This window comes from Rhineura floridana, chromosome 2 (genome assembly GCF_030035675.1).
Source record: "Rhineura floridana isolate rRhiFlo1 chromosome 2, rRhiFlo1.hap2, whole genome shotgun sequence".
NCBI classification, from domain to species: Eukaryota; Metazoa; Chordata; class Lepidosauria; order Squamata; family Rhineuridae; genus Rhineura; species Rhineura floridana.
In genome coordinates, this window is record NC_084481.1 from 191,284,531 (window position 1) to 191,312,407 (window position 27,877).

The 27,877-nt window shown below is 41.3% G+C and overlaps 1 protein-coding gene across 1 annotated transcript in view; it reads left to right on the top strand.

The window, feature by feature from the left end:
* The window catches only part of DLST (dihydrolipoamide S-succinyltransferase), a 31,641-nt gene that overhangs the window by 1,496 nt on the left and 2,268 nt on the right, over positions 1-27,877 (top strand). Inside the window, exons 2-13 of the mRNA XM_061611751.1 lie at positions 9,838-9,871; positions 11,317-11,365; positions 12,666-12,721; positions 13,709-13,783; positions 14,119-14,174; positions 18,410-18,521; positions 19,308-19,451; positions 19,702-19,787; positions 20,517-20,614; positions 23,211-23,341; positions 26,686-26,759; positions 27,141-27,224. Coding sequence (XP_061467735.1) covers positions 9,838-9,871; positions 11,317-11,365; positions 12,666-12,721; positions 13,709-13,783; positions 14,119-14,174; positions 18,410-18,521; positions 19,308-19,451; positions 19,702-19,787; positions 20,517-20,614; positions 23,211-23,341; positions 26,686-26,759; positions 27,141-27,224 — 999 coding nt within the window. The remainder of the gene's footprint in view (positions 1-9,837; positions 9,872-11,316; positions 11,366-12,665; positions 12,722-13,708; positions 13,784-14,118; positions 14,175-18,409; positions 18,522-19,307; positions 19,452-19,701; positions 19,788-20,516; positions 20,615-23,210; positions 23,342-26,685; positions 26,760-27,140; positions 27,225-27,877) is intronic.

Sequence of the window (27,877 nt, forward strand, 5' to 3'; positions counted from 1 at the left end):
GTTCAGCCAATGTGGATACGCCAGGGCAAGTCATTTACACCAGCTCAGCTAGGGGGAGGGGTGTTGGGAAATATGCCACATTGTAATTTCTCCTGGCCAGTGTATCTGGGGGTGAGGATTGCACTGTCGGTCTGATTGAAGGCATTTGACTTCAAAACACAGTTAACTAAAAAGCCCTTGGAAGAATTTGGACAAAAGGAGGAGAGAGAGATCAAAGAAGGCAATTTTGGTTACAACATGTTAAATAAGGAAGAAGGAAGGCATTTGCAAGGCCAGCTGTGTATCAGGGCTGTGGAGTCAGAGTCATGGAGTCGGAGTCGGGAGCAATTTTGGGTGGAGTCGGAGTCGGTAGAAATGTACCGACTCTGATTCCGACTTCGACTCCTTCATAAATGGCAAATGTATATTAACTAGTAATAACAAATTTACTGTAGTAAAATGGTAGCACAAGGCAGTTCATCATTACCACGTGAATCCAGAGCTTGGAAAAGTTACTTTTTTGAACTACAACTCCCATGAGCCCAATCCCTGGGGCTGATGGGAGTTGTAGTTTTAAAAAGTAACTTTTCCAAGCTCTGGATTCACATGGTAGTGATGAAATGCCTTGTGGTACATTTGCCATTTATGAAGGAGTCGGAGTCGCACAGCAGAAAAATAGAGGAGTCGGAGTCGAAGGTCTGGTGTACCAACTCCACAGCCCTGCTGTGTATACTGAAGTTTAGAGGAAAGAACTGAAGCAATGGGCAAATTTGGGATTGTTGCTGTTAATAAAAGGCAGGAATATAAGATGAACTGGAAGTTGTGGACTTGAATGATGAGAATATGATAAATTTAGATTTCAGTATAAGCCAAACTGAGAAGGAATATATGGAAAACAATTTTGGCAAGATTACTACTTTACTCGGGAGAAGAACTGTGTGGTGCTGAATTTATGAAGACCACTGTTGAATCTTTTGGGAGGAGGAGAAGCTAAAATGTATCAGTAAGCTGCCTACACTTGGAAGGAAAAACTGAAAGGAGTAGCTGAGCATGGAAGGGCTTAACTACTTGCGGAGGAAACGTTCTTGGAAGGAAGAATAGTGTGAAACTTTCAGGATAGCAGAAGAAATTGAGTCCTTGGAGCAGTGCAGTATATTGGGGAGAATGGAGCTGAGAGACTTGTGTGTAAACTGAAACGAGTTACAAGGCCTTCATTCACAATAATAAATGTATCATGGCATAAGAGTCCTGCATCAAAGCAAAGACCCATCTAGTTCAACATTCTGTTCTGATATCTATGGGAAGTCCATACAGTACTTAACCACGAGTGCAACAGCACACTCACAAACAACTCTGCATAATATGCTGACAACCACAGCCATTCAACTATTTCAGCAGAGTTCATCTCCCTTCAACTGAGGTTTGGAGCACTTCCACTTTTTTTTGCTGTCACTACTTACTAGTTCCATTTCATACCCAGACAAGTCTTCACTTAGAACTAGTGGAACCATGTTTGCTTTTGCTAAAGACAACTGTTTGTGCTTGTGATTGACATAATTCCTGATTCTTTAATGAATAAATTGTTTTCATTCCCCACTTCCTCTGCTCCCGCTTATAAATACAAATCAGTGACACATATTCTCTCACATACTAGCTAGCATAATTATTTTTTATTTTATTTATTTTATTTTATTCGATTTATGTACTGCCCACAGCCCGAAGGCTCTCAGGGCGGTGAACAACATAGGATAAAATACAATAAAATCACAAAACAATAGAGCGTAAAGACCAAACAATGAACAACCTAATATACATTAAAAGCTTAAAAATAGATTAAAATGCCTGGGAGAATAAAAAGGGTTTCACCTGGCGCCGAAAAGATAAAAGTGTAGGCGCCAGGCGAACCTCATCGGGGAGACTGTTCCATAATTCGGGGGCAGCCACTGAAAAGGCCCTAGATCTTGTTACGACCCTCTGAGCTTCTCTGTGAGTCGGAACTCGGAGGAGGGCCTTAGATGTTGAATGTAGTGAACGGGTAGGTTCATATGGGAGAGGCGTTCCACTAGGTATTGTGGTCCCGCGCTGTGTAAGGCTTTATAAGTCAAAACTAGCACTTTGAATTTAGCCCGGAAACGGATAGGCAGCCAGTGCAAACGAGCCACAGCAGGTGTTATATGTGCGGACCGCCTAGTCCTCGTCAGCAGTCTAGCAGCCGCGTTCTGCACCAGCTGTAGTTTCCGAACTGTCTTCAAAGGCAGCCCCACATAGAGCGCATTGCAGTAATCACCTGAAAAACATTCATTACAACTTGGAAAGTGCCAAGCTTGTCTAATATTGTATTTGCAATCGGCATCCATTCATTGTTATTAATGAACTTACGAATTAGAAAGTTTTCGGCAGAAAAATACAGCACTGGAAAAATTTCAGCCTGCCATTACTTATGTGAAATTGGGGGGGGGATTGCCTCAATTATAATCTCTTTACACTTGCTTGCATTGAACCCATTTGCCATTTTAATGCCTATCCATCCACTTTGAAGAGATCCTTTTGGAGTGCTTGTAATTCTTTTTTTGTTTTTACCACCCTACACAATTTGGTGTCATCAACTAAACTTGGGTGTCTTACTGCTCACCTCAGTTCCAGATCACTTATGAACAAGTTGAAAAGCACTAGTCACAATACAGATCATTGGGAAACTCTACTTTCTTCATCCCTTCATTTTGAGACTACTTTGTTTTTTGACCAGTTACTCATTCATAAGGCCTTGCCGTCTTATTCCATGACATTGAAGCTTGCTCAGAAGTCTTTGATGAGGAACTTTATCGTAACTGTTTGAAAGTCCAAGTACACAGTGTCTGTTGGATCGCCCTGTCCACATGCTTATTGACACACTCAAAGAAACCTAAAGTGTTAGACAGAACTTGGCTTTGTGGAAGCCATGCTGATTGTTCTTTGGCAAGGTTTGTTCTTCTGTATGCTTGGTAATTCTGGCTTTAATAACTCACCCCACCAGTTTTACTAAAACAGATGTTAAGCTAATGGGCCTATAATTTCCTGGATCCCATCTAGATCCCTTTTGAAATTGGTTTTACATCAGTCACTTTCCAGTCTTAAATTATGGAAGCTGATTTTAGGGGCAAGTTCATTGGGGCTTAGTGATTTGTTCATTTTTAATTTGTCAGTAAGGTGTAGAACATCTTCTCTTGCTACCACAATTTGCCTCCCTACGTCAGACTCCTTTCCTAAGAAAGTATAGGCACAGGATCTGTCCTCCATCTCCCACAGTGAAGACAGATAAAATGAATCTATTCTTTTTTTGCTGCCGTCTCCTTCCATTTAGAACACTTTTGACTTACTTGACCAAAGGTTGAACTGCCTCTCTAGCCAGTTTCCTGCTTCTAATGTGTTTTGAAGAATTTTTTGTTGGTACCCTTGGTGTTTTTAGTGATATGTTTCTCAAGTTTTTACCTGCCAGAGGTGTGTGTTTCCCCTAGGGTATATTCTGCAACATGTTATTGATGCAATATTGAAATGAAATGGACTGTCTTCAAGTTGATCCCGACTTATGGCGACCCTATGAATAGGGTTTTTGTGGTAAGCAGTATGCAGAGGTGGTTTACCATTGCCTTCTTCTGAGGCTGAGAGGCAGTGACTGGCCCAAGGTCACCCAGTGAGCTTCACAGCTGTGTGAGGATTCAAACCCTGGTCTCCCAGGTTGTAGTCCAGCACCTTAACCACTATACCACACTATATTAGTTAGTGGTAAATGTATACAGGATCCTCCATGCATCATTCTATTTTATTAGTTGTTCTGTGATGCTTTCCCAATGTTACTCCATTATTGCTCTCTGGAAGGGCATTTGTGTGTTACAGTGCAACAAAAACAGGACCCCCCCACCCAAGGACATTTGAGGTATGAAAAGTTACAGGATTTCAGCAGAATGCTGCAGGACATGCACCAACTAGAAACAAAGCAGTATGTCCGCCTTGAAACATTTGGAGGCAGAAACAGTATATAAAATGGGATCGCAAGTAACTGTCCTGATACTATCATGAATGCATAATAAAAAGGATGTCTAGAGGGGCCCAAAGTTTGTGTTCTTTAGTTCTCCTCATTTGGGCAAGACTTCCATTTTCTGAAAGACATATTCTTGTGTCTAACACCTTCCTTGACTCTGCTGGTGAACCATGCTGGCATCCTCTTGGCCTTGGTAGTATCTCTGCTGATCTGTAGTATGCAGTATAGCTGAGCTTCTGTTACTGTGATTTTGAATACCCCCCCCCAAGCATTCTGGGGATATTTGACTCTCCACTTTCTCTTTCAACTTCCTTAGGGTCGTTTTCCTTTTAGTTGGTTCTATTACTGTCTAGTCCAGGACACAATTATTTAGGGAATCCAGCAATGTTACCTCTTTTTCAAGATGAGAGCACACATTTATCCAGTCTACGTGAGGGTAATTGAAGGTGCCCATTGCTACAACACTTCTTCCTTTGGATGCCTCCTTAATTTCTTTCTCCATCTCAAGATTACCCTATGCTCCCCTTTAAAATCAAGAACTCCAGCTCACCCCACTTGTCTCAGAGGGTTCTAGCAGTAAAATATAAATATCTACACAGTAACCTTTTCCAAATGTCTCTGGAATGTGCATTTTCCTCCATGCCACTTTAGCCTCTTTGAAATGCTAACACATCTCTCCGCACTTTCATTGCCTAGTTCTACATCCCCCATTTGGATAATCACACACTTTCACCCTTATCTCTTAGGGATGATTTATCACAAAATTGATGTCGTCTGCTCCTGTCAGCTTTCTTCCTGTGATCATTTTAAAAGCTGCTCTGCCACCTTTTTGATTGTAAGTGCCAGTAATCTGGTTTTACTCTGGCTCAAGTGGAGCTGTCCCTTTGATACAGGCCTGACTTGTCCCAAAACCTTTCCCATTGTCTAACAAACACAAAACTGTCTTCCTGACACCACCATCCTCGTATTAAGACTCAGTGGCTCTCCCTGTTCGGCTGGCTCTGCATGGAACAGGTAGCATTTCAGAGAAAGCTACCTTGAAGGTCATGGCTTTCAGCATAACCATTTTGCTTCCAGGAGCACACAACTACATTTGTCCAGCTTACTGATGCCAACATGCAGCACAACCACTGAATCCTTCCAGGCGCTACTTATTGGGCTATGTAGATGATGTGTGCCATTGCACCAGGTAGGCAAGTCACCATGCAGTAACCCAGCAATCTATATCTGTAATGATCGAATTGCCCACTACCAGGAGTTTCTCCCCACCCCCTCAGATGTATCCTTGGCATGAGAGGATATCTGTTCATCTTTCAAGGAATGGGTTCCTGCTAAGCAATTGTTTTTCTCTTCCTTAGAGTAATGCCCTCCTTCTCATGACAGTAGAGGAGCTGACACTTTGGGAGTGCTATGCAGCTCTCATGTCCCTTAAGGGCTTGCCCACTGACATCTCTGCCTTTCTCATCTTTCCCAGATCAATTACCTTGGTTTTGAATGAACTTATTCCTGAGAGCCAGGAACTCATTGCATTGAGCATACACCCATGACTTCTGTCCAATAGACAGATATTCATACATGATATACACTTGATAGCAGCCACATCCTTGCTGGCTTTCCACCTGCATACTTGTTATTGCTATCTGAGTTTCTTTACTTGGAAGTTTGGGAGTTTACATCAAAAAATGGGGGGTGAGAAGAGTAGTATGCCCTGCCCTCTTCGCTCTGCTGTTTGAACTGTCTCACAGCTGCCTAAGTCTCTTGTTATTTTGATGCTTTGTCAGCTCAGACTCTCCTCTTGCTTGTTGAGATGGCTTCTTTGCTCTAAATTTATAGCTTCATCCAGCTGCCGCTGCAGCCATTTTGATCACAAGGGCCTAATTTCAAAAATACAAGTTGCTGTTGCACAATTATAGAGGTGTGCCATATATCAGTATGTAGTCATTTAGAAGGGGTTTAGTTCAGTTTAGCCCCTGGGAATGGGTTTTTTGTTGAGAGTGGGCAGTGTGTGGTGAGTAAATGGGAATTAAGTGTAGAATGTGAGTAGATTTAAAACTGAACCAAAAGTTCAACATTTAGCTTGGACTGACGGTAAATAGGGTCTGGGCAGGCTTGATGTCTAGTTAAAATGCACCTGTTACCCCTTTGTAACACCCAGTTAGATCATAACATAACTTTAGTGCCCCTGAACCAGCCACTTTTGCTTTTGTTATATTGATAGAAATAAACAACAAATAGGACAGTGACCTGTGTTGTATTTTCTTCATCTGTACTGTGTTTTAATTGGTGTCCTTCCTGTTCCAGTATGAGAATTAACCAGTGCTTAGACTCCTCCATTTAGGGACAGAAAACCTATTTTCTTCTGAATCTATGGTATTTCAAGAGAAATAAAAGCAACTGTCATATATGCACACAAGCATAGCTATGGGATTAATGTGTTCTAGGAGTGTATATGATATTTGGAGATGTTGCATTGGGTAACCATAGCCTTTGATCCCAGACTATCTGCAGCATGTTACGTGATCTTGAAGTTTGGGGTTTTGAATAAAAATTACATTGATAATAACAGGGCCTAAAGATTGAAGAGACCCTTGCAATTTAGATTTGTCTCATTCCCCCCCCCAAAAAAATCATTAAGATGCTGTATGAATAGCAGTACAATCATGTTTACTTTGTTCCTCCTATAATATGTTGGGATGATATGATGTGACCTTAAATTGTCCATTTGGTGCTCCTGATGGGAGTAGAATTCTGAGAATGCCCAAGGTAGTTTATATACAGCATGGGTTCATAAGTTGTTTTTATCAAAGCTGAGTCTATTGCTGCATAAATGTGGGGTCAGTTTCTTCCACAAGTGAGAACATCTCTTTTTTGACAGGATGGTCTCTGGGTTTTGTGTGTGTGAAAGGTCGCATGAGAGGCACCAGTGGATCTCACTTTTGTTATATGTTTTATAAATTTATGAGAAAACTGAGGAGCCATGTAAGATGAAGCTTCAGTTCCATCAAGGAGTTCTGGTTGGTATACTGAGAAAGACAGAGTAGTCTCCACTATTGATCAGATTCCTTGTATTATGATTTGTTTATTTTAACTACTAAATACTCTATATTTCACATCCTGAAATATATTTGGACTTTGACATTTCTAAGCCTAGTAATCTGCAGCCAAGAATACTACATAATAGCTAGAAGCTAAAATCAGTAGTTGAAAATGAGTTTGTCTTGTAGCCTTTATAACCTGGTGTAGCTGATCAGAATAGGAATTTCTGCCTAATTATAAAGTTAATCATCCATGGGACCATGCTCAAGAAGCTTTATCTAGTCACCATATGTCCTTAGCAATTTTTTGAAGTAAGCTACGATTACAGGTGAGAAATTAGCGCTGTTCGAGATTAACTACAGCATTCATGGATGAGCAAGAATTTGAACCCACCCCTTGCACTGCACCACACTCGCTTGGATACCAACTAAGTCATACTCAGAGTAGACCCATTGAAGTCAATGGACTTAAATTTTCAATGGGTCTACTCTGAGTATGATTAACATTGGATAGCACCCACTTTTTCCTCATTTCTGTTTCTAGAGATAACTGGTTTTACAAGGGTGATACGTAATACCAACTTAGGTTCAGGGTACGGTTAGGGACCTCATGAATTTATATCCCAGCTCGTTCACTGAGATCACCTGCAAGATTATTGTTGGTCATCCCTTGAGTTGGCAAGGCTCATTTGACAAGAAGAAATCAGATTCAGCAGATACCCTCTATTCTGACTTTTAAATGTCTGCTGAAAACTTTTCTATGGCACCAGGCTAATGAAGCAATTGAGAATATATCTTTCTGCAACATATGATTTCTGATTTTAAATTTTTATATGGTTTTATCTTGTATTTACATATGTTGTAAACCCCTTTGATTTTTTATGAATAGCAGTATATAAATATTTTAATGAATAAAAGTAATCGTAAAGTCTTATCTGCTGGATCAAAAGTGCTAGATGTAATGTTCTTCCTAGAAATCTTTTTTCCCATGTTGAAATATTAAACTCCTAGGCTTCATGATAACTTGAATGGGAATGCTTTGCATATTATGTTATGTTAATATTTATTTATACCCTGCCTTTCGGCCAAATGGCCCTCAAAGCAGCTTACAGAAAAAGTAAACACAAATATAAAAATACATCAACAAGGCTATACATCAATAAAGCAATACATTATACAAAAACTTAAATTAAATAGCAAGTAACATTAATTAAGAAAAAATATCCAGGAAAGGCATTCCATTTCACCTGAACTTATAGCTATTTCAAGGGGTAGTACACCAGTCCGAAACGGCGACAGCCTGCGGCTCAGGCCAGGAGTAGAGCAGCTTAATGCTGGGTGTCTCCGTCTGCATGCCCTGGCCCAGGACAACAATGCCACCGGTAAAGTGAAAACTGGGTAGCGGTAACCGGTAGGCCAATCAACTGGTCTGTCCCGTGGGCCCTCCGATGCTGCAGCGGTAGCTCCCAGGCCCCGCAATCCCACAGCTCCCCCGGGGTGGCAGGCGCCACTGTAAGTTCCTCTCGGGCTGGCCGAACAACTCCCCGGCAGCGTCTGTGGATGGAACAAATAGACCGGGTAGATGCAAACCTTGGTCGGCCAGTTGTCATCGGCTTGTTGTCACCGGCGGGCAGCACTGGATCGAAGAAGCCACAGGCTACGGCGCGGACGATAGTACAAATGGGGCCAAGACAGTGCACGGGCACACCTGCTGAGGTGCCTTGCTCTCGCCATCACAGTTGTAGTAGCGTAGCGGGTGGTGGCAGAGCAGGTAGTACGGTCAGGGCCGGTGTCCAAACCGCTGGTGGTATTCCTGGCAGGATAGAAAGTGCTCCTCGCTGCTGCGCAAGTCCACGGTGTCTTTGAAGAGCCCCAGTGTGTAGTGGAGGCAGCGGAACCGTGGGAAGCTGCTCTCGTGCCGGTGCCGTCTTGGAACCTCAGAATTGGGATCGGAGTTGCCATCAGCTTTGGTCTTTTTGTCCGGTGAAGCCTGATCGTAGAATTTGTCCTGTGGCTGGGGGCAACAATCCAGGAATGATGCCAAAAGAGAGGAGAATGGCTGTGCTGACAGCTAAGAATTTCCTTGGAAGCCAAATAATCCCTTTTGTTGAGATGGCTTTTACCAGGTTAAACAGACATGCTCCTTTAGACACTTAATAGGATACTAAAATCAATTCCACCTGCGCTGTATAGAATTTTACCAAGGCTGGGATGGCAGGCATATGTTCCTTCACATTTAAGATGCCAATGGAGCTGATTGAAAAGACAGCTGGAATACTCTGGTGCCAAATAACTAGTGAATAGGATTTTGAAACTAGGACCCTATTTTGCAATATAAAACTGTCATATCTGAATATTGTATCCTATCAGAGAAAGACATAACAAGGTTTCAAGAGCCCTTTCCTCTTGCTCATTACGGTTGCAACTCTTACATGGGAGTAAGTCCCATTGAACTAAATGGGACGTATTTTGGGTAGACATGTCTAGAATTGCACTGAAAATCATTCATTTTGTGAACATGAAGGAGAACAGCAAACAGAGAAATTTGGTATCTTGTTTCAGACTTTTTGGATGTCTTTTTATCTCTGTGCAGAAGGGGTGCATGAAAGAGTAAGTCTGGGCCTTACTTTCTCTGACAGACTAGGGTAGGCACACCTTAGAGATGAGAGGAGGTGCCATTATGGCCTATTGAGTCATCAGTATATTTATTCTCTAGTTTGGAATAGAGTGACAAGATGAGCCTGTCTTGACTTACTCCTGACTATTCTTTTGCATTAGTGATTGTATAATCTTTTTCTTTGGCAGGGGAACTGTCTACAGGGGAGGCGTTCACTGTCTGGTGAGTTTTATATTTGGGGTTAATAGCTTGTGTGTTTCATAATCACAGTGACACAAAAAACCTAACCAAAACTTGGTTAGAAACTACAGTAAAGAATAAAATCAATTTTCCTTTTCCTTAAAGTCAAAAGTGATTTTAAAAGTAGTAAAGATTAAAGAAAGTATGAAACAAACTTCATGTTTCCATAGAGATGTCTGATAGCTGTGTAGCACAGATTAGCTCAGAATATTTGAAAGTGAGCAAAACACAAAGCAAGCATAACCATCAGTTAATCCCCTTTTTACCGTCTTTGGCAGCTTCCACAATAAAGAATAAAGAAATTATTCCTGTTTCCTGCCCAGATATTAGGGATGGGTAGGTGGATGAGCATAGTATTTCTAACCTACACCAGTTAGATAAGTGAGAGATTATGAAAAAGCAAAGATACTCTAATGCATTTCCCATTCACTGACTTTGTGCAGGAGAAGTTCTCCATGAATTGTGCTCAAAATGCAAAAATTTGTAGTAAAACACTTAGTACGTTGCCTGCAGGAGATCTTAGAGGTGATTCTGATGTAATGCTTCTGCTCGAATAATGACTTCTTGAGCCCATATATACTGAAACGTGTCTCAGAATGGGTTGGTTTATATTACATTACATGGAGAATTCCTGAGATGGATCAATTGGTATCTAGAGTCTTGTTTGTGGGAATTGTTTTGAATAAAAGACATGTGGCATAACCAATTCTGCCATAACTTGTCTGTGTTTAAATTCTCTTGGGATCACTGTGAAATAAGTTGGGATTGTCTGTTTTCTACAGCCTTACCATCATTCTTTGTCAGAACAGAACTGTAAAGAAAGGAACAATAAGTAAAGTCTGCTTGGTTCCTCCAGTTGAAATTGGAGGCCTCCTGTGTTTTCTACAGAGAATTAAATTTAGCACTTCCAAAATAATTAAATCTTTCTTGGCCACTTGGGAGGAAGGGCGGGATATAAATTTAATTAATAAATAATAATAAATAATAATTTCTAAAATTGGTAAACATTTTTGTTCTTTCCCAGAATAGGGAAGGATCTCAGGACGTGCAAAGTTATCTAGACATTTCTCCCCAAATACAGATGAATAGAATGATTCTGGGTGGTGTGGTGCTGGAGGAAGTTCTGCAAAATCTTTGAAGAAAGAAATCTTGCATTAGTGCATTCGTCATTTCTTGATGGATACTAACCTTGTCTATCTCTCTGGTTGACACTCCTGATACTGGGGCTGATATCCTTTATAAAAACACATAAAGATTGTCGACGGCTAGGATAACAGCGTGGAGACTTATAGATACTACCTGTACCTAATGGCAGCTGCTATTTCTTTTATAGCATTTATTAACCCTTTTTGTTGTAATGCACATGTTACGATAATAAATGATATAATGTAATTAGATTTCTCATTGAAGTGCTTTCTACTTTATAGATGTCTCTCGATGCCAAGGGCCAGCTTATGCCAACAACAGGAAGCATTTGTAAGTATACAACTTAGAAGACGGAAAATGTAAACTGTTACAACATACTAAGGTTTGGGAGTAGCTCCTACAGCCACAGTTCCTGGTTACATTAGAGTCAGGGAGGGGTAGCTACACTCTCTGCGTCCAAAACATCCTGCACCATAGTAGCCCACATTTTGAACCAAGAGTAGCAGAATTCTTGAACTGTATAAATTATTTGAATTAAGTCAGTTTTGCATAATATATTCCGCTAGTTTTAAACTGTTTTTAGAAGTTTTAATTGTTTTAGTATTGACACGTTTGCTGCCATGGGCTTCTTTGGAGGAAGGTGCAGGAAATAAATATAAATTTAATAAATAATAGCTGTGGAAGGGGCAACAAGCTTGGTAAGGTACTGAAGCCCTGACCGCTGGGAGTCTTATTTTGTTGTCCCCTTGACTTCTGAGATCTCCCACTTGCAACCCTATCTTTATAGCCATAAGGGCTAGAATTGTGTGGCTTTTCCAACAAAATGTGAGGTTCTCAGGATGTTCAGTTCTGCACCCAGCACCAAGTTCCCAGCTTGTGTGGTGTGACTGCAGAATTACTGAATAGTACTACAGAGGCTGCAGTCCAGTACATGTCTACTCAGAAGTAAGCTCCATTGGGTTCAATGAGACTTACTCCCAGATAAGTGTGTATTGGATTGCGGCCTAATACAGCCCTGTCTTTCTGTATATCATGGGAGCTTAGGCTGCCGTTTCAAAACACAGGCTCTGCAGTTTGAGCAGTTAAGGATTATATATGAAAATGCTCCAGCTCATTGTAATTAAAAACTGAAGGGGGGAGGGATTGGAGCCTTTTATCATTTTTCTATAGTAAGATATTCATTGCTGTAAAAGTTAGTTAGCAGCCTCTCTGCAGACATCTGGTAAGAATTCTGAGGAAACTACAGAAGTGAATTGTGGAACATCTCATCCTGTCAGACCATCAGTCCATCTTGCCCGTTGTTATCTGTTCAGACTGGCAGCAGCTCTTGAGTATTTCAAGTAGGGGCTTTTCCCAGCACGTGCCTCCCAAGATCCTTTTAGCTGGAGATACAAGGAATTGAACCTGGGATCTTCTGCATATACTCTTGACACTGAGCTATGGCCCCTCTAAGCTTCAGGTAATAAGACCCATGGTGACTGAGGTTTTGTAAATTCATCTGCCCCACTGAGCAGGCTAATATTGTCAGGGCTGCTGATTGACGATCCAGTCAACCAAGACAGACAAATGCAAAATCTATGCTACTTCCTGCAGATCATCAATTGATCTCTTCTTCTTTCTTGGTCTACAGGGTAAATGGCTCCCGTATCTTCACTTTCCGTTATTTCAGAACTACCACAGTGTGCAGTAAGTAACCGATATATGCAGCTGGGGTGGGCAACTCTACCTGCAGATTCCCTTCCTGTCTTGCTTCCTGAGTCATCTATATCTTCATTCTTGGTATAAATTGTTGTGCGGGAGTACAAAGTAATAGACTAGATTTGTGTTTATTGTCAAAGTGCTGATTGTTCTGCAGTACAGTAGGTTGCACTCTGGCATATTATTTCGCTTTCTGATTGTTTTCCTGTGTTTCAGTTCCAGTATTATTATTTACTTAATGTCAACAGTATAAATGGTGTTCTACAGAAGAATATAAACTCAAATGGCAGTTCTCTGTCCTGAAGAGCTTATGATTTGAATCACCAGTTTGGGAGATATTGGAGAGGCAAGAGCAACTAGAAGAATATGTCCTGAACCTACTGCAGATAATTTTGTTGGGTGACTTCAAAGTTCTAGTATTAAAGAAGAGGAGGGGGAAATTATCTGAAGAAGAGGTGGGTTTGAAGATGGGGTTCAAAGGGAAAAAAGAGATGGCACTGCTCTGGTTTGCATATAATGCTAAACCATGGTTTATTAAACTGTAGCTTAGCAGTAGGTGTGAACCCAGGCCAGTAGCTTCTGTATCTTGTTTACTGCCAACAAACCACAATCTGAAGCCATGGTTATGTGTTATGTGTGAACCCAGCCCATTTCCTTAACCATGGTTTGTTTGACTACCCTGTCCCAAATGCTCTCCAAACCAGAAAGACATAAGGTAAGAGCAGCTGGAAAGCAAGCCAGACTTTAGAGAAGCAAGCCGTAATTTGTTTGATCATCTGTGGGACAACTTCTGGTTTCTTAAATAAAAACCACATTACTTAGCATTGTGTATGAACAGGCCAGCATAGACGTTTTAGGAGGGAGTTATAGGCATAAGAAGTTTATAGAAATGGCATCTGTCCATAGATGTCCCAGAGTCTGAAATAGCTAAATGTAAAGTGTTTTGCTTAATGCATATATGTGTATCTTCTACAGGGGAGGAAGTTCTTACAGTGAACACACCAGCATTTGCAGAATCAGTCACGGAGGGAGATGTCAGGTGGGAGAAAGGTAAGAGCCAGCTCCTCTCTTCAGTCATGTTGTGTCTTTTCTATCTGGTTTTGTTTTTACATATATGCTTTTCTTGGTTTGTTGTGGGTAAAGGAGCTCTGGATACTCTTATTCAGTAGGTAAAGATTGGCCAAAGTAGTTAAAGATTACAACACCAGTGGCTTTTAAAAATAACTCCTCTATGAGGTATATCTGTCCAGCCCATTATTATGATCTTGCAAGTCCACCAGATGAAGGTACATGTAAGAATTAAGGCTTGCTGTCGAGTCATTGTGGGCTGGAAAAAAATGGTAGAATACAGCTCCCTTACTTATGGTGATTCTTTTCATTGTTAGCTGTGGGCGACACTGTAGCAGAAGATGAAGTGGTATGTGAGATTGAAACAGACAAGGTAAATGTCCTTTTTCTCCCCTTGTGTAATAGTAATTATAAACACAATATGATGTATACAGTAACGCATGGCATGGAGAAAGTAGATAGAGAAAATGCCAATCGCTGGGGATCAACCATGGGAGAGGGCTATTGCCCATGTGTCTTGCTTGTGGGCTTCTCATGGGCATCTGGTTGGTTGCTGTGGGACACAGGATGCTGGACTAGATATGCCTTGTGGTCTGATCCAACAGGACTGCTCATATGGGGTAGCTCCTTGATATTCACCAAAGAGAGGGTGGGCAAGCTAAAGGTGTCAAATGATCACAAAATCTGAGCAAGGTTGTTGTTATGTGCCTTCAAGTTGATTATGACTTATGGCGGCCCTATGAATCGGCGATCTCCAGTAGTGACCTCCAAGAGCATCTGTCATGAACCACCCTGCTCAGATCTTGTAAGTTCAGGTCTGTGGCTTCCTTTATGGATTCATTCCATCTCTTATTTGGCCTTCCTCTTTTTCTACTCCCTTCTGTTTTTCCCAGCATTATTGTCTTTTCTAGTGAATCATGTTTTCTCATTATGTGTCCAAAGTATGATAACCTCAGTTTCATCATTTTAGCTTCTAGTGATAGTTCTGGTTTAATTTGTTTTGACACCCAACCATTTGTCTTTTTTGAGGTCCATGGTATCTGCAGAGCTCTTCTCCAGCACCACATTTCAAATGAGTTGATTTTTCTCTTACCCACTTTTTTCACTGTCCAACCTTCACATCCATACATAGAGATTGGGAATACCATGGTCTGAATGATCCTGACTTTAGTGTTCACTGATACATCTTTACATTTGAGGACCTTTTCTAGTTCTCTCACAGCTGTCCTCCCCAGTCCTAGCCTTCTTCTGATTTCTTGACTATTGTCTCCATTTTGGTTAATGACTGTGCCGAGGTATTGATAATCCTTGACAAGTTCAATGTCCTCATTGTCAACAGTAAAGTTACATAAATCTTCTGTTGTCATTACTTTGCTCTTTTTGACGTTCAGCTGTCGTCCTGCTTTTGTGCTTTCCTCTTTAACTTTCATCAGCATTCGTTTCAAATCATTACTGGTTTCTGCTAGTAGTATGGTATCGTCTGCATATCTTAAATTATTGATATTTCTCCCTCTAATTTTCACACCTCCTTCATCTTGGTCTAATCCCGCTTTCCGTATGATCTGTTCTACGTATACATTAAACAAATAGGGTGCTAAAATACACTCCTGTCTCACACCCTTTCCGATGGGGAACCAATCAGTTTCTCCATATTCTGTCCTTATAGTAGCCTCTTGTCCAGAGTATAGGTTGCACATCAGGACAATCAGATGCTGTGGCACCCCCATTTCTTTTAAAGCATTCCATAGTTTTCCATGATCTACGCAGTCAAAGGCTTTGCTGTAGTCTATAAAGCACAGAGTGATTTTCTTCTGAAATTCCTTGGTCTGTTCCTATCCAACGTATGTTTGCAATATGATCTCTGGTGCCTCTTCCCTTTCTAAATCCAGCTTGGACGTCTGGCATTTCTTGCTCCATATATGGTAAGAGCCTTTGTTGAGCATTATTTTACTTGCATAGGATATTAAGGCAATAGTTCGATAATTACTGCATTCCCTGGGATCCACTTTCTTTGGAATTGGGATGTATATGGAACGCTTCCAGCCTGTGGGCCATTGTTTAGTTTTCCATATTTCTTGACAGATTTTACTCAAAATTTGGACAGATTCAGTCTCAGTTGCTTGTATCTATTGGTATGCCATCTGTTCCTGGTGATTTGTTTCTTCCAAGTATTTTAAGAGCAGCTTTCACCTCACATTCTAAAATTTCTGGTTTGTCACCATACAGTTCCTCTGTGAATGAATCTGTCATCCTGTCATCTCTTTTATAGAGTTCTTCAGTGTATTGCTTCCATCTTCCTTTTATTTCATCTCGGTCAGTCAGTGTGTTCCCCTGTCGATTATTCAACATTCCTACTCTTGGTTTAAATTTCCCTTTCATTTCTCTAATCATTTGGAATAGGGCTCTTGTTCTTCCCTTTTTGTTGTCCTCTTCTATCTCTATACAATAACTATTGTAATAGTTCTCTTTGTCCCTACATACTAGTCACTGTATTGTTACATTTAGGATTCTAACCGTGTTTCTATCTCCTTTTGCTTTGCTTTCCTCTCTTTAACCATTTTAACAGTTTCTTCAGTCATCCATTCAGGTATTTCTCTCTTTTTAACTAGAGCTCCTGTTGAGAGGAAGGGCAGGATATAAATAAAATGATAAATAAATAAATAGAGGTATTGTCTTTTTGCATTCTTTCCTAATCATGTCTCTGACTTCAGTCCATAGTCCTTCTGGTTCTCTGTGAACTAAGTTTAAAGCCTCAAATCAGTTCCTTATTTGATCTTTTTATTTTTCTGGGATGTTATTTAAATTGTATTTTGCCATTATGATTGCTTTGTTGTTCCTCTTTAGCTTAACTCTGATTTTCGATACCACCAGTTCATGATCTGTACCACAGTCTGCTCCTGGTCTTGTTTTTACAGAAACTGTGGAACTTCTTCATCTTCTGCTGCCATTTATATAATCAGTTTAATTCCTATATTGAGCATTTGGTGATTCCACATGTACAGTTGTCTTTTTGGTTGCTCAAAAAGTGTGTTTGCAAGAAACAAATTATTGGCTTCATAGAATTCAATAAGTCTTTCCTCTGCTTCATTTTTGTCTCCTAGGCCCCATTTCCCCACAATTCCTAGTTCTTCTCTGTTCCCTACTTTTGCATTCCAGTCCCCCATGATTATCAGCACATCTTGTTTTGGTGTGTGATCAATTTCTTCCTGTACTTCTGTGTAAAATCTCTCCAATTCTTCTTCTGCATTTGCCATTGGAGTGTAGACTTGGATGATGGTTATGTTAATAGGTTTTCCATTTAATCTCATTGATATCACTCGCTCAGATCTTGCGTTGTAGATCCTAATTGCTTTTGCTACATCACTTCTCACTATTAAAGCAACACCATTTCTCCGTAATTTCTCATTTCCTGCATAAAATATTTTGTAGTTGCCTGACTGAAAATGTCCCATTCCAGTCCATTTTAATTCACTCATGCCAAGTATTGTAATGTTGATATGTTCCATTTCTTGATTGACAATTACTAACTTTCCCTGGTTCTTGCTTCTCACATTCCATGTTTCTATTGTGTGTGTCCTACAACTCCAGACTCTCCTTTTGCATCTGTGTGCATCAGCCTCTTCCTTTCGGCTTTGACCCAGCTGCATCATTAGTCACAGCGCTACTCGTACTTGTCCCTTGTTCTTCCCCAGTAGCTCAATGAGTGCCTTCTGACCTGGGGGTCTCATCTTCCAGGGCTATGTCATGTTGCGTTTTGGATACTCTGTTCATAGGGTTTTCGTGGTAAGAGGTACTCAGAGGTGGTTTACCATTGCCTTCCTCTGAGTTTGGATGCATCTTAATCTGGTGTCTGAGCTTTGACCATTCCACCTTGGGTTCCCCTGCTAGGAGCCTAGCCTCTTGATCTAAACTCCTGACGGCATTGCTCTCAACTTCTTCAACACTCTCAAACCCCCTCACCACGTTAAGGTGTGCATCCTAGAGGGAGAATGAAATGGATTGCCTTCAAGTCAATTCTGACTTATGGCGACCCTATGAATAGGGTTTTTATGTTAAGCAGTATTCAGAGGTGGTTTACCATTGCCTTCCTCTGAGGCTGAGAGGCAGTGACTGGCCCAAGGTCACCCAGTGAGCTTGATGGCTGTGTGGGGATTCAAACCCTGGTCTCCCAGGTCGTAGTTAACACTCTTCTAGGTTTTGATTATAAAAAAATTCTTGCTTTCAGTTATGCCTGCCTGCTGGGAGCTGACATGTCCTCCATCGTTCTCAGATTTAGAGTGATTCAGTTTTTATACTGGGGAGGGAGAGGCTGAATAATGACTGTTATACCAGTGGTTTCCTTTGGAGATTCTGGACCTGTGAACAGTTCTTGTAAAGGAGTTGGTCTCTACTTTCTTCATGTGATGAAATGCACATTTCACTTCCAGTGAAATATATATACTCCAAGATGTGTTATCTCCACAACACTGTGCTTATTTATTATTGATTGATTGATTGATATCCCGCCCTTCCTTCCAGCAGGAGCCCAGGGTGGCCAAGGGCTACTCCCTTTTGCTTACATATTTCCTTTCCATTATTAGAGGGAGCTCATTTGTGTTTTATTTATAGACATCTGTGCAGGTTCCAGCTCCAGCAGCTGGTGTAATTGAAGCACTTCTAGTTCCTGACGGGGGGAAAGTGGAAGGAGGTACACCTTTATTCAAACTCAGGAAAACTGGAGGTGAGTCAGGACCATGTGACTAACATCATTTTTCTTTTCTATACTGTCACAGATGGGACAGTTAGGAAATGCTGGGTTTTGCAATAAAAAATTATGCAGAGATCTAAATTGTGTAACTGGACTGAATTGTCCAAATTCAATTTGACTTGCATTATTCTGGCAGGAAAAACTCACATTAATCTCTTGCAATGTTTTATGGACAATGTGCAGAAATTTTAGGATTTGTTACTTGTTGAAAGACAGAAAGTAGCAGGTTCTATAAGGAGGGATGGAATGTGGGAATGTGCCACTCTTAAGCAGTTACTACTCCTGTTTCCATGGAAGCACAACATTGGCTACTCCTGCTCTAGACTTTTGCCAATCAAACTTAGTAAATGTTAGGCCTGGGAACAGGGCCTCAGATGCTCATCTCAAAGCTCAAGCAAGTTCATGTTGGTATAGGAAGATCCAGATATAACCTGGTCCCAAACCGTTTTAGGGCTTTAAGGTATTCACCACTTTCAGTTAGTTTCCAAACTCAATTTGCAAAGGAACCTAACCCATGGAACTTGCTATCTGGTGAGCCTGTAGCCTCTGTGCATAGCCATACAGTTTTAAACATTCATTTTCTGGATGCTAGCTACTAAAGAGAAAATTAAGCACTGTATTAGTATATTAATACAGGCTCTGGGACCAAAATAATATTTTTATCAAAGATCCTGAAAGAGCCTCTTTGGATGGTGTGTGAAAAAATAGGCCTTTTTGATTCTATCTGCATTTTTTTTTAAAAAAAATTCTGTTTTTCAGCTGCACCTGCCAAGGCCAAGCCAGCAGCAGCCCCTGCACCAGAGCCAACAGCAGCTCCTGTGGCAGCTCCCCCAGCAGCACCAATTCCAACTACAATGCCTCCAGTGCCCCCTGTGTCAGCACTCCCTGTTGATGCTAAACCAGGTGAGGCCAAAACTGTCTCTACTTTCCTTAACCAGTCTCCTACCTCCTGTATATGGAGAGGGTCGGTCAGAACTGAAGATTGCAGAATTGTCCATAGAGCTTCTGTCTTGCTACCTTGCATGTGTGGGGCATCAACTCCCAAATGAATATGTCATCTCTACCTCAAATAGCCTTGGTGTTAATCCTTTGTTTACCAGGATGTGAACCCTGTTCTCTCAATCCCTTGACACCTTTTTTCATTTTCTTTCAGTGTCTGCAGTAAAGCCAGCTGCAGCTCCACGAGCTACGCCCGCTGTGGAACCTGTGGTTAGCAAAGGTGCCAGAGTGGAGCAAAGGGTAATAGGAGATTTCTAGGGCCTAGTGGGGAGTGGAGTGAATGACCACCTCCTAAATGGATGAGGTTGACTGAGGCAGAGTGCCTGAAAGAGGTAAAGAAAAACCTCCAGTCAAAGCTTCCTGAACTGCAGTGATCAAGTTGTGCTGTATGATTCAGCGGGCAGTGGTTGAATACAGTCAAGTGATTGGTTCATGACCGCTGTTTTTTCTATTCATTGTTGTCTTTGGTAGTGATGGTCAAAAGCATAAATCCTTACTAAGCTGGCTGATGTTCTGCTTTTGTACATTTTTTAATTGTGGCTCGCTTTACAGTCTACTTGCTAGCTTTCTTATTCCTCCCATCCATGTACCTCTGACATGTATCAGTCTGTACTCTAATTCCACTTACATCACTGAAGCCTGTAGCTGACTTGGTAGTACCCTTGTGGGGTTCGTTGCTCAAAAAAAAAATGCTACAATATTTATATTGTTTATTTAAGTATTTTATATACCATTGTATATCTCAGTTTCTGACTGGTGTACAGTGGAAATATAAGCAGGATACAATAGAGACATAGCATAAAATCAATTTTAACTTGAAAATCAGAAAACTTAAACTGCCTGTTGAAATTTAAAATGTCTTCAAACTTTACCAGAGTGTTAATCAGGAAAGGCACAAAGTCATCGTGTGTTTTGCATTGCTCCAAGTGGAAGACACCTTTTTTTCCATTATGTTCTGTTCCACTTCAGGTGAAAATGAACAGGATGCGTCAGCGCATTGCTCAACGCCTGAAAGAAGCTCAAAACACATGTGCCATGCTGACCACCTTCAATGAAATTGATATGAGGTAAGGACCATTCCTTCAGTCAGTGTAAGCCAGCCTGGACCATTCCCTTTTGCCCTAAGATCAGAAACTGGCTTTTTGGCATGCAGTCAGGTTCTCAATTATGGTGGGTGCTTAATTTTCAAAGTGTTCTTAATGACCCAGGGTGTCATAGTTTTAGCTGGCTCTGTGGTTGTGTAGGGCTAAGGCTGTTTCTAAGCAGGGACTTGGTGGTGCACCTTGCCAAAAGACTAGCTCTGGAGCTGTCACCCAGTCTTAGCGTCTCTATTTGGCAGCGGTTGAGGGACCAACTGTGTTCAACAAAGTGCTTATGTGAGATGAGCACTAATGGATTTGGCGAGGGGGAAGCTTATGTTTCAGTGCATTAAGGAAAATGGTGCCCAAATCAAATTGCCCCATGAAATCCTATCCTGCTTCTTAAGACAAAACATGTAAATATTTTGTGCTTGGAATAATAAGGTTGGCAAAATAGTCGTGATTGGAGAGGAAATGCTGGAACTTATCTCCTTTTAGAGGCTAATGGAGGTGTCGTTTTACTCTGGCCTTGGGTTCTTGTTGCAGCCAGTAATCTGCTTTGGATTGATTGCCCCCAGTCCGCATGTCATGCAGTCGACTTGCAAGGGCTTAGGCCAAGGCCTTTTGCCTCCCCACTGGGGGGTCAGTGTCTGCTGTAAAGGCTGTTTTCTTCTCTCACGCCACCACTTCATTCCAGGAGCCCTTGTATCTTGGGAGGCAGTAATGTCTTTGGACAGTAATTCTAGCTCTAAACAAGATTAGGCAAAGGAAAACAAACAGTCTAAGCCCAAAGGGGCCCTTCTACTTGCTAAAAACTGCATCTCTAAAGCCATATTGTCTGGGAGGTGGAAGATGAAGGTTATAACTTCAATATCTGCCAAGAATTGTCAAGACAAAGTTACTCAGTTCAATTTGTGCAGCTGGCTTCTGTTCAAGTAAGTGGATGAGGATAACTGCTATTTTCTGTATTCTGATTAAAGGCATTTTAAAGAGGCATTGCGTCAAAGCTCCTCCAAAGGACATAGCTCCAAACTCATTTTATCTACTTATGTTTTTTAAGTATGGCCAAAGAAACTGGGTACACTGTTTCCTTTTTAGATATTCATGCAACAAAATTCCCCCTCACTTCCCAATACACTTATTCTGAAGTTTCCTTTCACTGTGTCAGACCACTGGTCTTTTGGACTCAGTGCTATCTATTCTGGCTTGGCTGAGCTCTCCAAGGTCTCGGGAAGAGATCCTAAGAATATAAGAAGAGCCCTGCTGGATCACACCAAAAGTCCACATTCTATACTTACCTTGGCCAACCATATGCCTTGTGGGAAGCCTACATGAGCACAATAGCATTCTCCCCCTTTTGCAATCTCCAGCAACAGGTATTAGGAGGTATACAGTTACTGATACTGGAAGTAGTAGAAAGCAGTCATGACTAGCAGCCACAAATAGCCTTATCCTCCATTTTTTTGTTGTTATATGCCTTCAAGTCGATTATGACTTATGGCTACCCTATGAATCAGCGACCTCCAGTAGCATCTGTTGTAAACCACCCTGTTCAGATCTTGTAAGTTCAGGTCTGTGGCTTCCTTTATGGAATCAATCCATCTCTTGTTTGGCCTTCCTCTTTTTCTACTCCCTTCTGTTTTTCCCAGCATTAAAATGTGTCTAATCCCCTTTTAAAGTCATCAGTTAGTGGTCATCACTTCGTCTTGTGAGTGCAAATTCCATAGTTTTACTATGTGCAGTGTGAAGAAGCTCTTCTGTCTGTCCTGAGTCTCCCAACATTTAGTGTCCTTGTAGTTCTAGCATTATGGAATAAGAAAACTTTTTCCACACCATGCATAATTTTATATACCTCTGTCATGCCCCATCTCATCTTTTTCTAAATTAAAAAGCCTCAGATGTCAGGGTCCTTCAGTTGCTCCAGCTCCTTGATCATTCTGGTTGTCCTGTTCTGCACCTTTTCAAGGTTTCCAGTACCCTTTTTTTAGTAGAACTATGTACAGTATTCCAAATGTGTTCACCTTTCGTAACTTTGCTGCTAGAGGTACTTTTACTACACATGCTGGAGATTGAACCTGGGTCTTTCCTCATGAAGAACATGTGCCCTACCAGAGAGCTTTTACTCCTCTGTTGACCAAATATGTGGTGGTGATCCTCAATCGGTTATCTATAGGAATGTAAAGTGCCTGCCTGGTGGCTCATCCTCACATGGGGGATACATTGAGCAGTCATGTACATTTCAGGGTAGTATTAGTCTGTTTTGGTGAGACTCTGAAGGTAACACTGGCAATAGTTTTTTAGGAAACTGGGGGGGGGATATTGGCATAGTTTCCACCCTTAAGATTGTTATCTGAGGTCAGTCTATATTTTGAATCTTCAGTGAAGTTGAACAGTTTCACCAAGTTTTGTATGAAACTCTGGTAACATTTTTTTTAATTGTGAGCCACATTTGAAATAAAAGTTGATCTACAAAGTAACTAGTAAGGACTCAATGTAGTGGTGATCTGGTGCTTATGTAGATAGAGAAAACATGTAATGCTTGTAGCCTTCCTAGTAGTAAATATACTTATGGTGACTTTTGCAGCAACATCCAGGAAATGAGAGCCCGGCACAGGGACAACTTCCTGAAGAAGCATAATATGAAACTTGGTTTTATGTCTGCCTTCGTGAAAGCTACAGCCTTTGCCTTACAAGAGCAGCCTGTTGTGAATGCAGGTGAGAATAATGGATCAGTGTTTCTGAGATGAAGACTCTGAAAGTTAGGATTATCAGGCCTTATTATGGAAGTCATCTGTAGTTCAGAGTCTCCTTTACTGCTGGTCATGTTAACAGTTAAAAGCTGCTGTGTTATGTATCACAAGCCCTTTGCAAAAGGATATTTAGATGACGATGGAGAGGTGAGTTTTTGAAAATCTGCTATTTTGAAATTCAAGCACAATTTACTTATGTTCATGGTAGTAAAGGTTTTATTGAGAGAGACAGTTGACTCTTGAAGATGGAAACAAAATTCAAAGGGACCTTGATAGGCTGGAGCATTGGGCCGAAAACAACAATGAAATTCAACAGGGATAAATGCAAAGTTCTACACTTAGGAAAAAGAAACCAAATGCACAGTTAAAAGATGGGGGATACTTGGCTCAGCAGTACGACATGTGAGAAGGATCTTGGAATTGTCATTGATCACAAGCTGAACATGAGCCAACAGTGTGATGTGGCTGCAAAAAAGGCAAATGCTATATTAGGCTGCATTAACAGAAGTATAGTTTCCAAATCACGTGCAGTACTAGTTCCCCTCTATTCAGCACTGGTTAGGCCTCATCCTGAATACTGTGTCCAGCTGGTCTCCGCACTTCAAGAAGGATGCAGACAAACTGGAATGGGTTCAGAGGAGGGCAACAAAGTTGATCAGGGGACTGGAAACAAAGCCCTATGAGGAGAGACTGAACGAACTGGGCATGTTTAGCCTGGAGAAGGGAAGACTGAGGGGAGATACTCTTCAAGTACATGAAAGGTTGTCACATAGAGGAGGGCTGGGATCTCTTCTTGATCGTCCCAGAGTGCAGGACATGGAATAATGGGCTCAAGTTGCAAGAAGCCAGATTTCGACTGGACATCAAGAAAAACTTCCTAACTGTTAGAGCCATACCACAATGGAACCAATTACCTAGAGAGGTAGTGGGCTCTCCAACATTGGAGGCATTCAAGAGGCAGCTGGACAGCCATCTGTCGGGAATGCTTTGATTTGGATTCCTGCATTGAGCAGGGGGTTGAACTCGGCCTTGTAGGCTCCTTCCAACTCTACTATTCTATGATTCTATGACTCCCAGTGTTTAGGAACCTCTGAGTTGGCTGAATGCCAGCTCAGCCGGGAGCTGCGTTCAGGGATTGGAAAGTAAAAGCCTGTTCTCCCAAATACCCCTATCAGGGAGTAAGCCCTCTCCATTGACTTCTGTTGTATTTATTTTCTTAGACCGACCTTTCCCCAGTGTAACGTTTGCCTGAGTGGGACCTGCAGGAGCACCTTCCCCTGACATGCCCCTGGAATGGCCCTTTTTGGGGATTTACACTGGCTTCACTTGTGCTGGTCTCAGCTGAGCTGGCTGAGTCCCTGCTGAGCTGGACTGAGGGACTTACACCAGCATAGCCCAGCTGAGCTGGGATCTGCCACATCTAGTTGTCCTCAGGCCAGGGTAAATATGAATAGGATTGCACCGCTAGAGACTTTTCAGCCTCAGAACATCTTGACCCATTCTGTCACCATTGTGTTTCTCAGAGACCCAGCTTGGCTTACTAGCCAACCTCTATTTGTTGTTGCTGCCAACTTCCTTCCCCGAGCCTTTTATTTATTGTATTTATTTACTTGAATTATCCCACCGTTGTTAGATCATGATCCCATGGTGTGTTATTATGAAACAATAACCGTAATTAAAACAATAGCATCACATTCAAAACAATTAAAATGTTTATTTTTATTTTAAAAAATGTATAGGCTGCTTAATCAGAAAACTCTCTAAGCAGTATACATAATAAAATGATCAATAAAACATAAAATTAGGAAAACATTTTAAAAGAACTAATACACATAACTAAATTGTATGTCTGGGTTGGCTTGCTGAAATAAAGCTTCCCATTTGTATATTTGTTTTTAATGTTTTTAATTGTTGTAAACCGCCCAGAGAGCTTCGGCTATGGGGCGGTATACAAATAATGATGATGATGATGATGATAGGCATCTGGTTGGCGATTGTGAGAACACGATGCTGAAGTAGGCCTGATCCCAGAGGTTCTTCTTATGTTCTTATGTTTTCAGCAGGCATCTAAAACAGTATAGTAAGAATGCCTGTCTCATGGCAATAGGCTGGGAGTTCTAAAGCACTAAAACAGTGGTTCCCAAACATTTTTTCCCCCACAGACCACTTGAAAATTGCTGATGGTTTTGGCAGACCACTTAATGATTTTTCTGCCAGTTGTAGGAATTGTACTGTGCTGTCCTAGATGCTGCATGATGTGTAATTGTGTTTTATTGCTTCTTTTCTTTTATTACAATTTGCATTCTATATATTTCAGTTGTAATACAACAGAAAATAAAAGAAGCAATGAAAATACATTTAAATATCAATATGACTACTACCGCGGATCACCTGAATGAAGCTTGTGGACCACTGGTGGACCACAGGTTGGGAACTTCTGCACTGAAAGATTAACTCTTTGCAAATGCAGAATGAAAATCGTATGGCACTTGTAAAAGAGCAAGTTCTTCAGATCAAAGTGGTTGAATAGGTATTTATGGGGCAATTAAAATACAACAATAGACTTAATATAGCAGACTGAGAGCAACCAATTTGCAGTTCACACATCAAATTAATCCCTGCAAAGGCCTGGATGAAGAGGTGTGTTTTAGCCAGCACCAAAGAAGCCCCTGTCTCAAGTCACAATGAGGTTTCTCCAGTGGTAGGATCACACGAAGGTTCTCTCCTACAGATCTTAGTAAGTGAGCAGACTGATATTGGGAGAGGAGCTCCTTCAAGTATAGTCATGGTCAGTAAGATTAAGATTAGTGGGAATTCCATGTAAGGGAAGGATTTACATAACATTTTTCTAAAAGTTTCTCTAGTTGTTTCTTCCCTTCTCCACGCTGCTGTCCATGTGAGAGGAAACTCCTGTTTTGCAAGCTGTCTTGCAAGCACATGCAGTTTAGAAGAGGGACAGAGTTTCCTCTCACTTGGGCAGAGGCTTGGATAAGAAAAGGAACTGCATGGCAAACTCTTGCTGTTTTTTATCGTATCCAAACTTCTGTATGAATGGGACAAAACTCTGCCTGTTCCTCCAAATGCAGACAGGGTCAGGGCACTCCAGGGGCTCATTGAAAGGTGGTGACTAGTGGAAGCCTCATGTTTCCCTTACACTTGACAGATCAGTTTGCTTTCTTCCTGTACTAATTTTCAGTGGATGGAAGGAAGAGATGGGCTAAATCAATAAGGCTTGATTTTTCCTCTTGATTAGAACCTTGACTCTTGGTGTTGCTGTATGTAATAGCCTGCTTTTCTTTCTCCATCTAGTGATAGACGATGCAACCAAAGAGATTGTGTACAGGGAATATGTGGATATCAGTGTTGCAGTGGCAACTCCTAGGGTATGTATTGTGGGAACATCTTGTGCTTGGCTTAGCCTGCAATTCTGGCCAATGCAAGAGACATTATTGGGTTGAGGTTTGGTTGGGCCTTCAGCCATAAGAAATGAAATTCATATATTGAGTCAAATCCTACAGTGGGGTGGGTGCTTGTTCTTGTACAAACCTCCAGAGCAGAATGGGTGGTCTGGTGGACTGAGCTAGGGAGGTGGCCAAATTTGGCATGCAAGGGATAGGGGAGATAACACTCTGGCCCTCCAACGAGATCCAATTCCCCACCCCTGTTTTAGATAAACTTATCTAATGATGGCTTACTTTTTATTTGGCTCTTGCTATAATGTGTTATATGTTGTGTTTTAACTTAAAGATCTTTGTTCCTTAAAGGGTCTTGTGGTCCCTGTCATCAGAAATGTAGAAACAATGAACTTTGCTGACATTGAGCGAGCAATCAATGAGCTGGGGGAGAAGGTAATGTTTTGAGTGCTAGGGGATTCCAAGAGTAAAAACAAAACACACAGCTTTCTTGAGGGGAGTCAAAAAGGGAAAGAGGGAGTGTAAAAGAGTGGCAGGATAAAGGTTCTGGTTCTGTAGTTTAGCAAAAAGTAAAGCAATATATCTGTGTTGTGTCCACCTCTAGAAGCTTTAATTCCAGCCCCAGATTTATACCAAGCAATTAATACTCTGAGAGGAACTACCTGAAAACATGAAGCATCCATTTGGTCACCATGGCTAATAGGTGTTGACAGACAAATTCCTGGAGGGCAAATCTGACTTTCTTTTATGTTTCTCAACAGTAATGAGGAGGGCTTTCTCAAGGAGACACGAGTAATTGCTGTTGCAAGACATACATACATCCTGCTTGGTCTTAGACGCATGGCACTTTGTATGATGGTATAATGAAGATAGTCCCTTCCCCAAGCACTGGAACCAAATGTACCTGTATGCCTTTTCTGCATGCCCATAAATGGTATGTTGGACCATGCTGTGACAAGATAGGATAACCCTTATCCTCCTTGGAATTGCCGGTCTCTGTGTCATGTGTTGGAAAAGGCTTGTTCAGTTATGGTCTTAAGCTGCCTCAATAAAAACAAACTATAGCTGTCTTGTGTTTTGGTCATTCT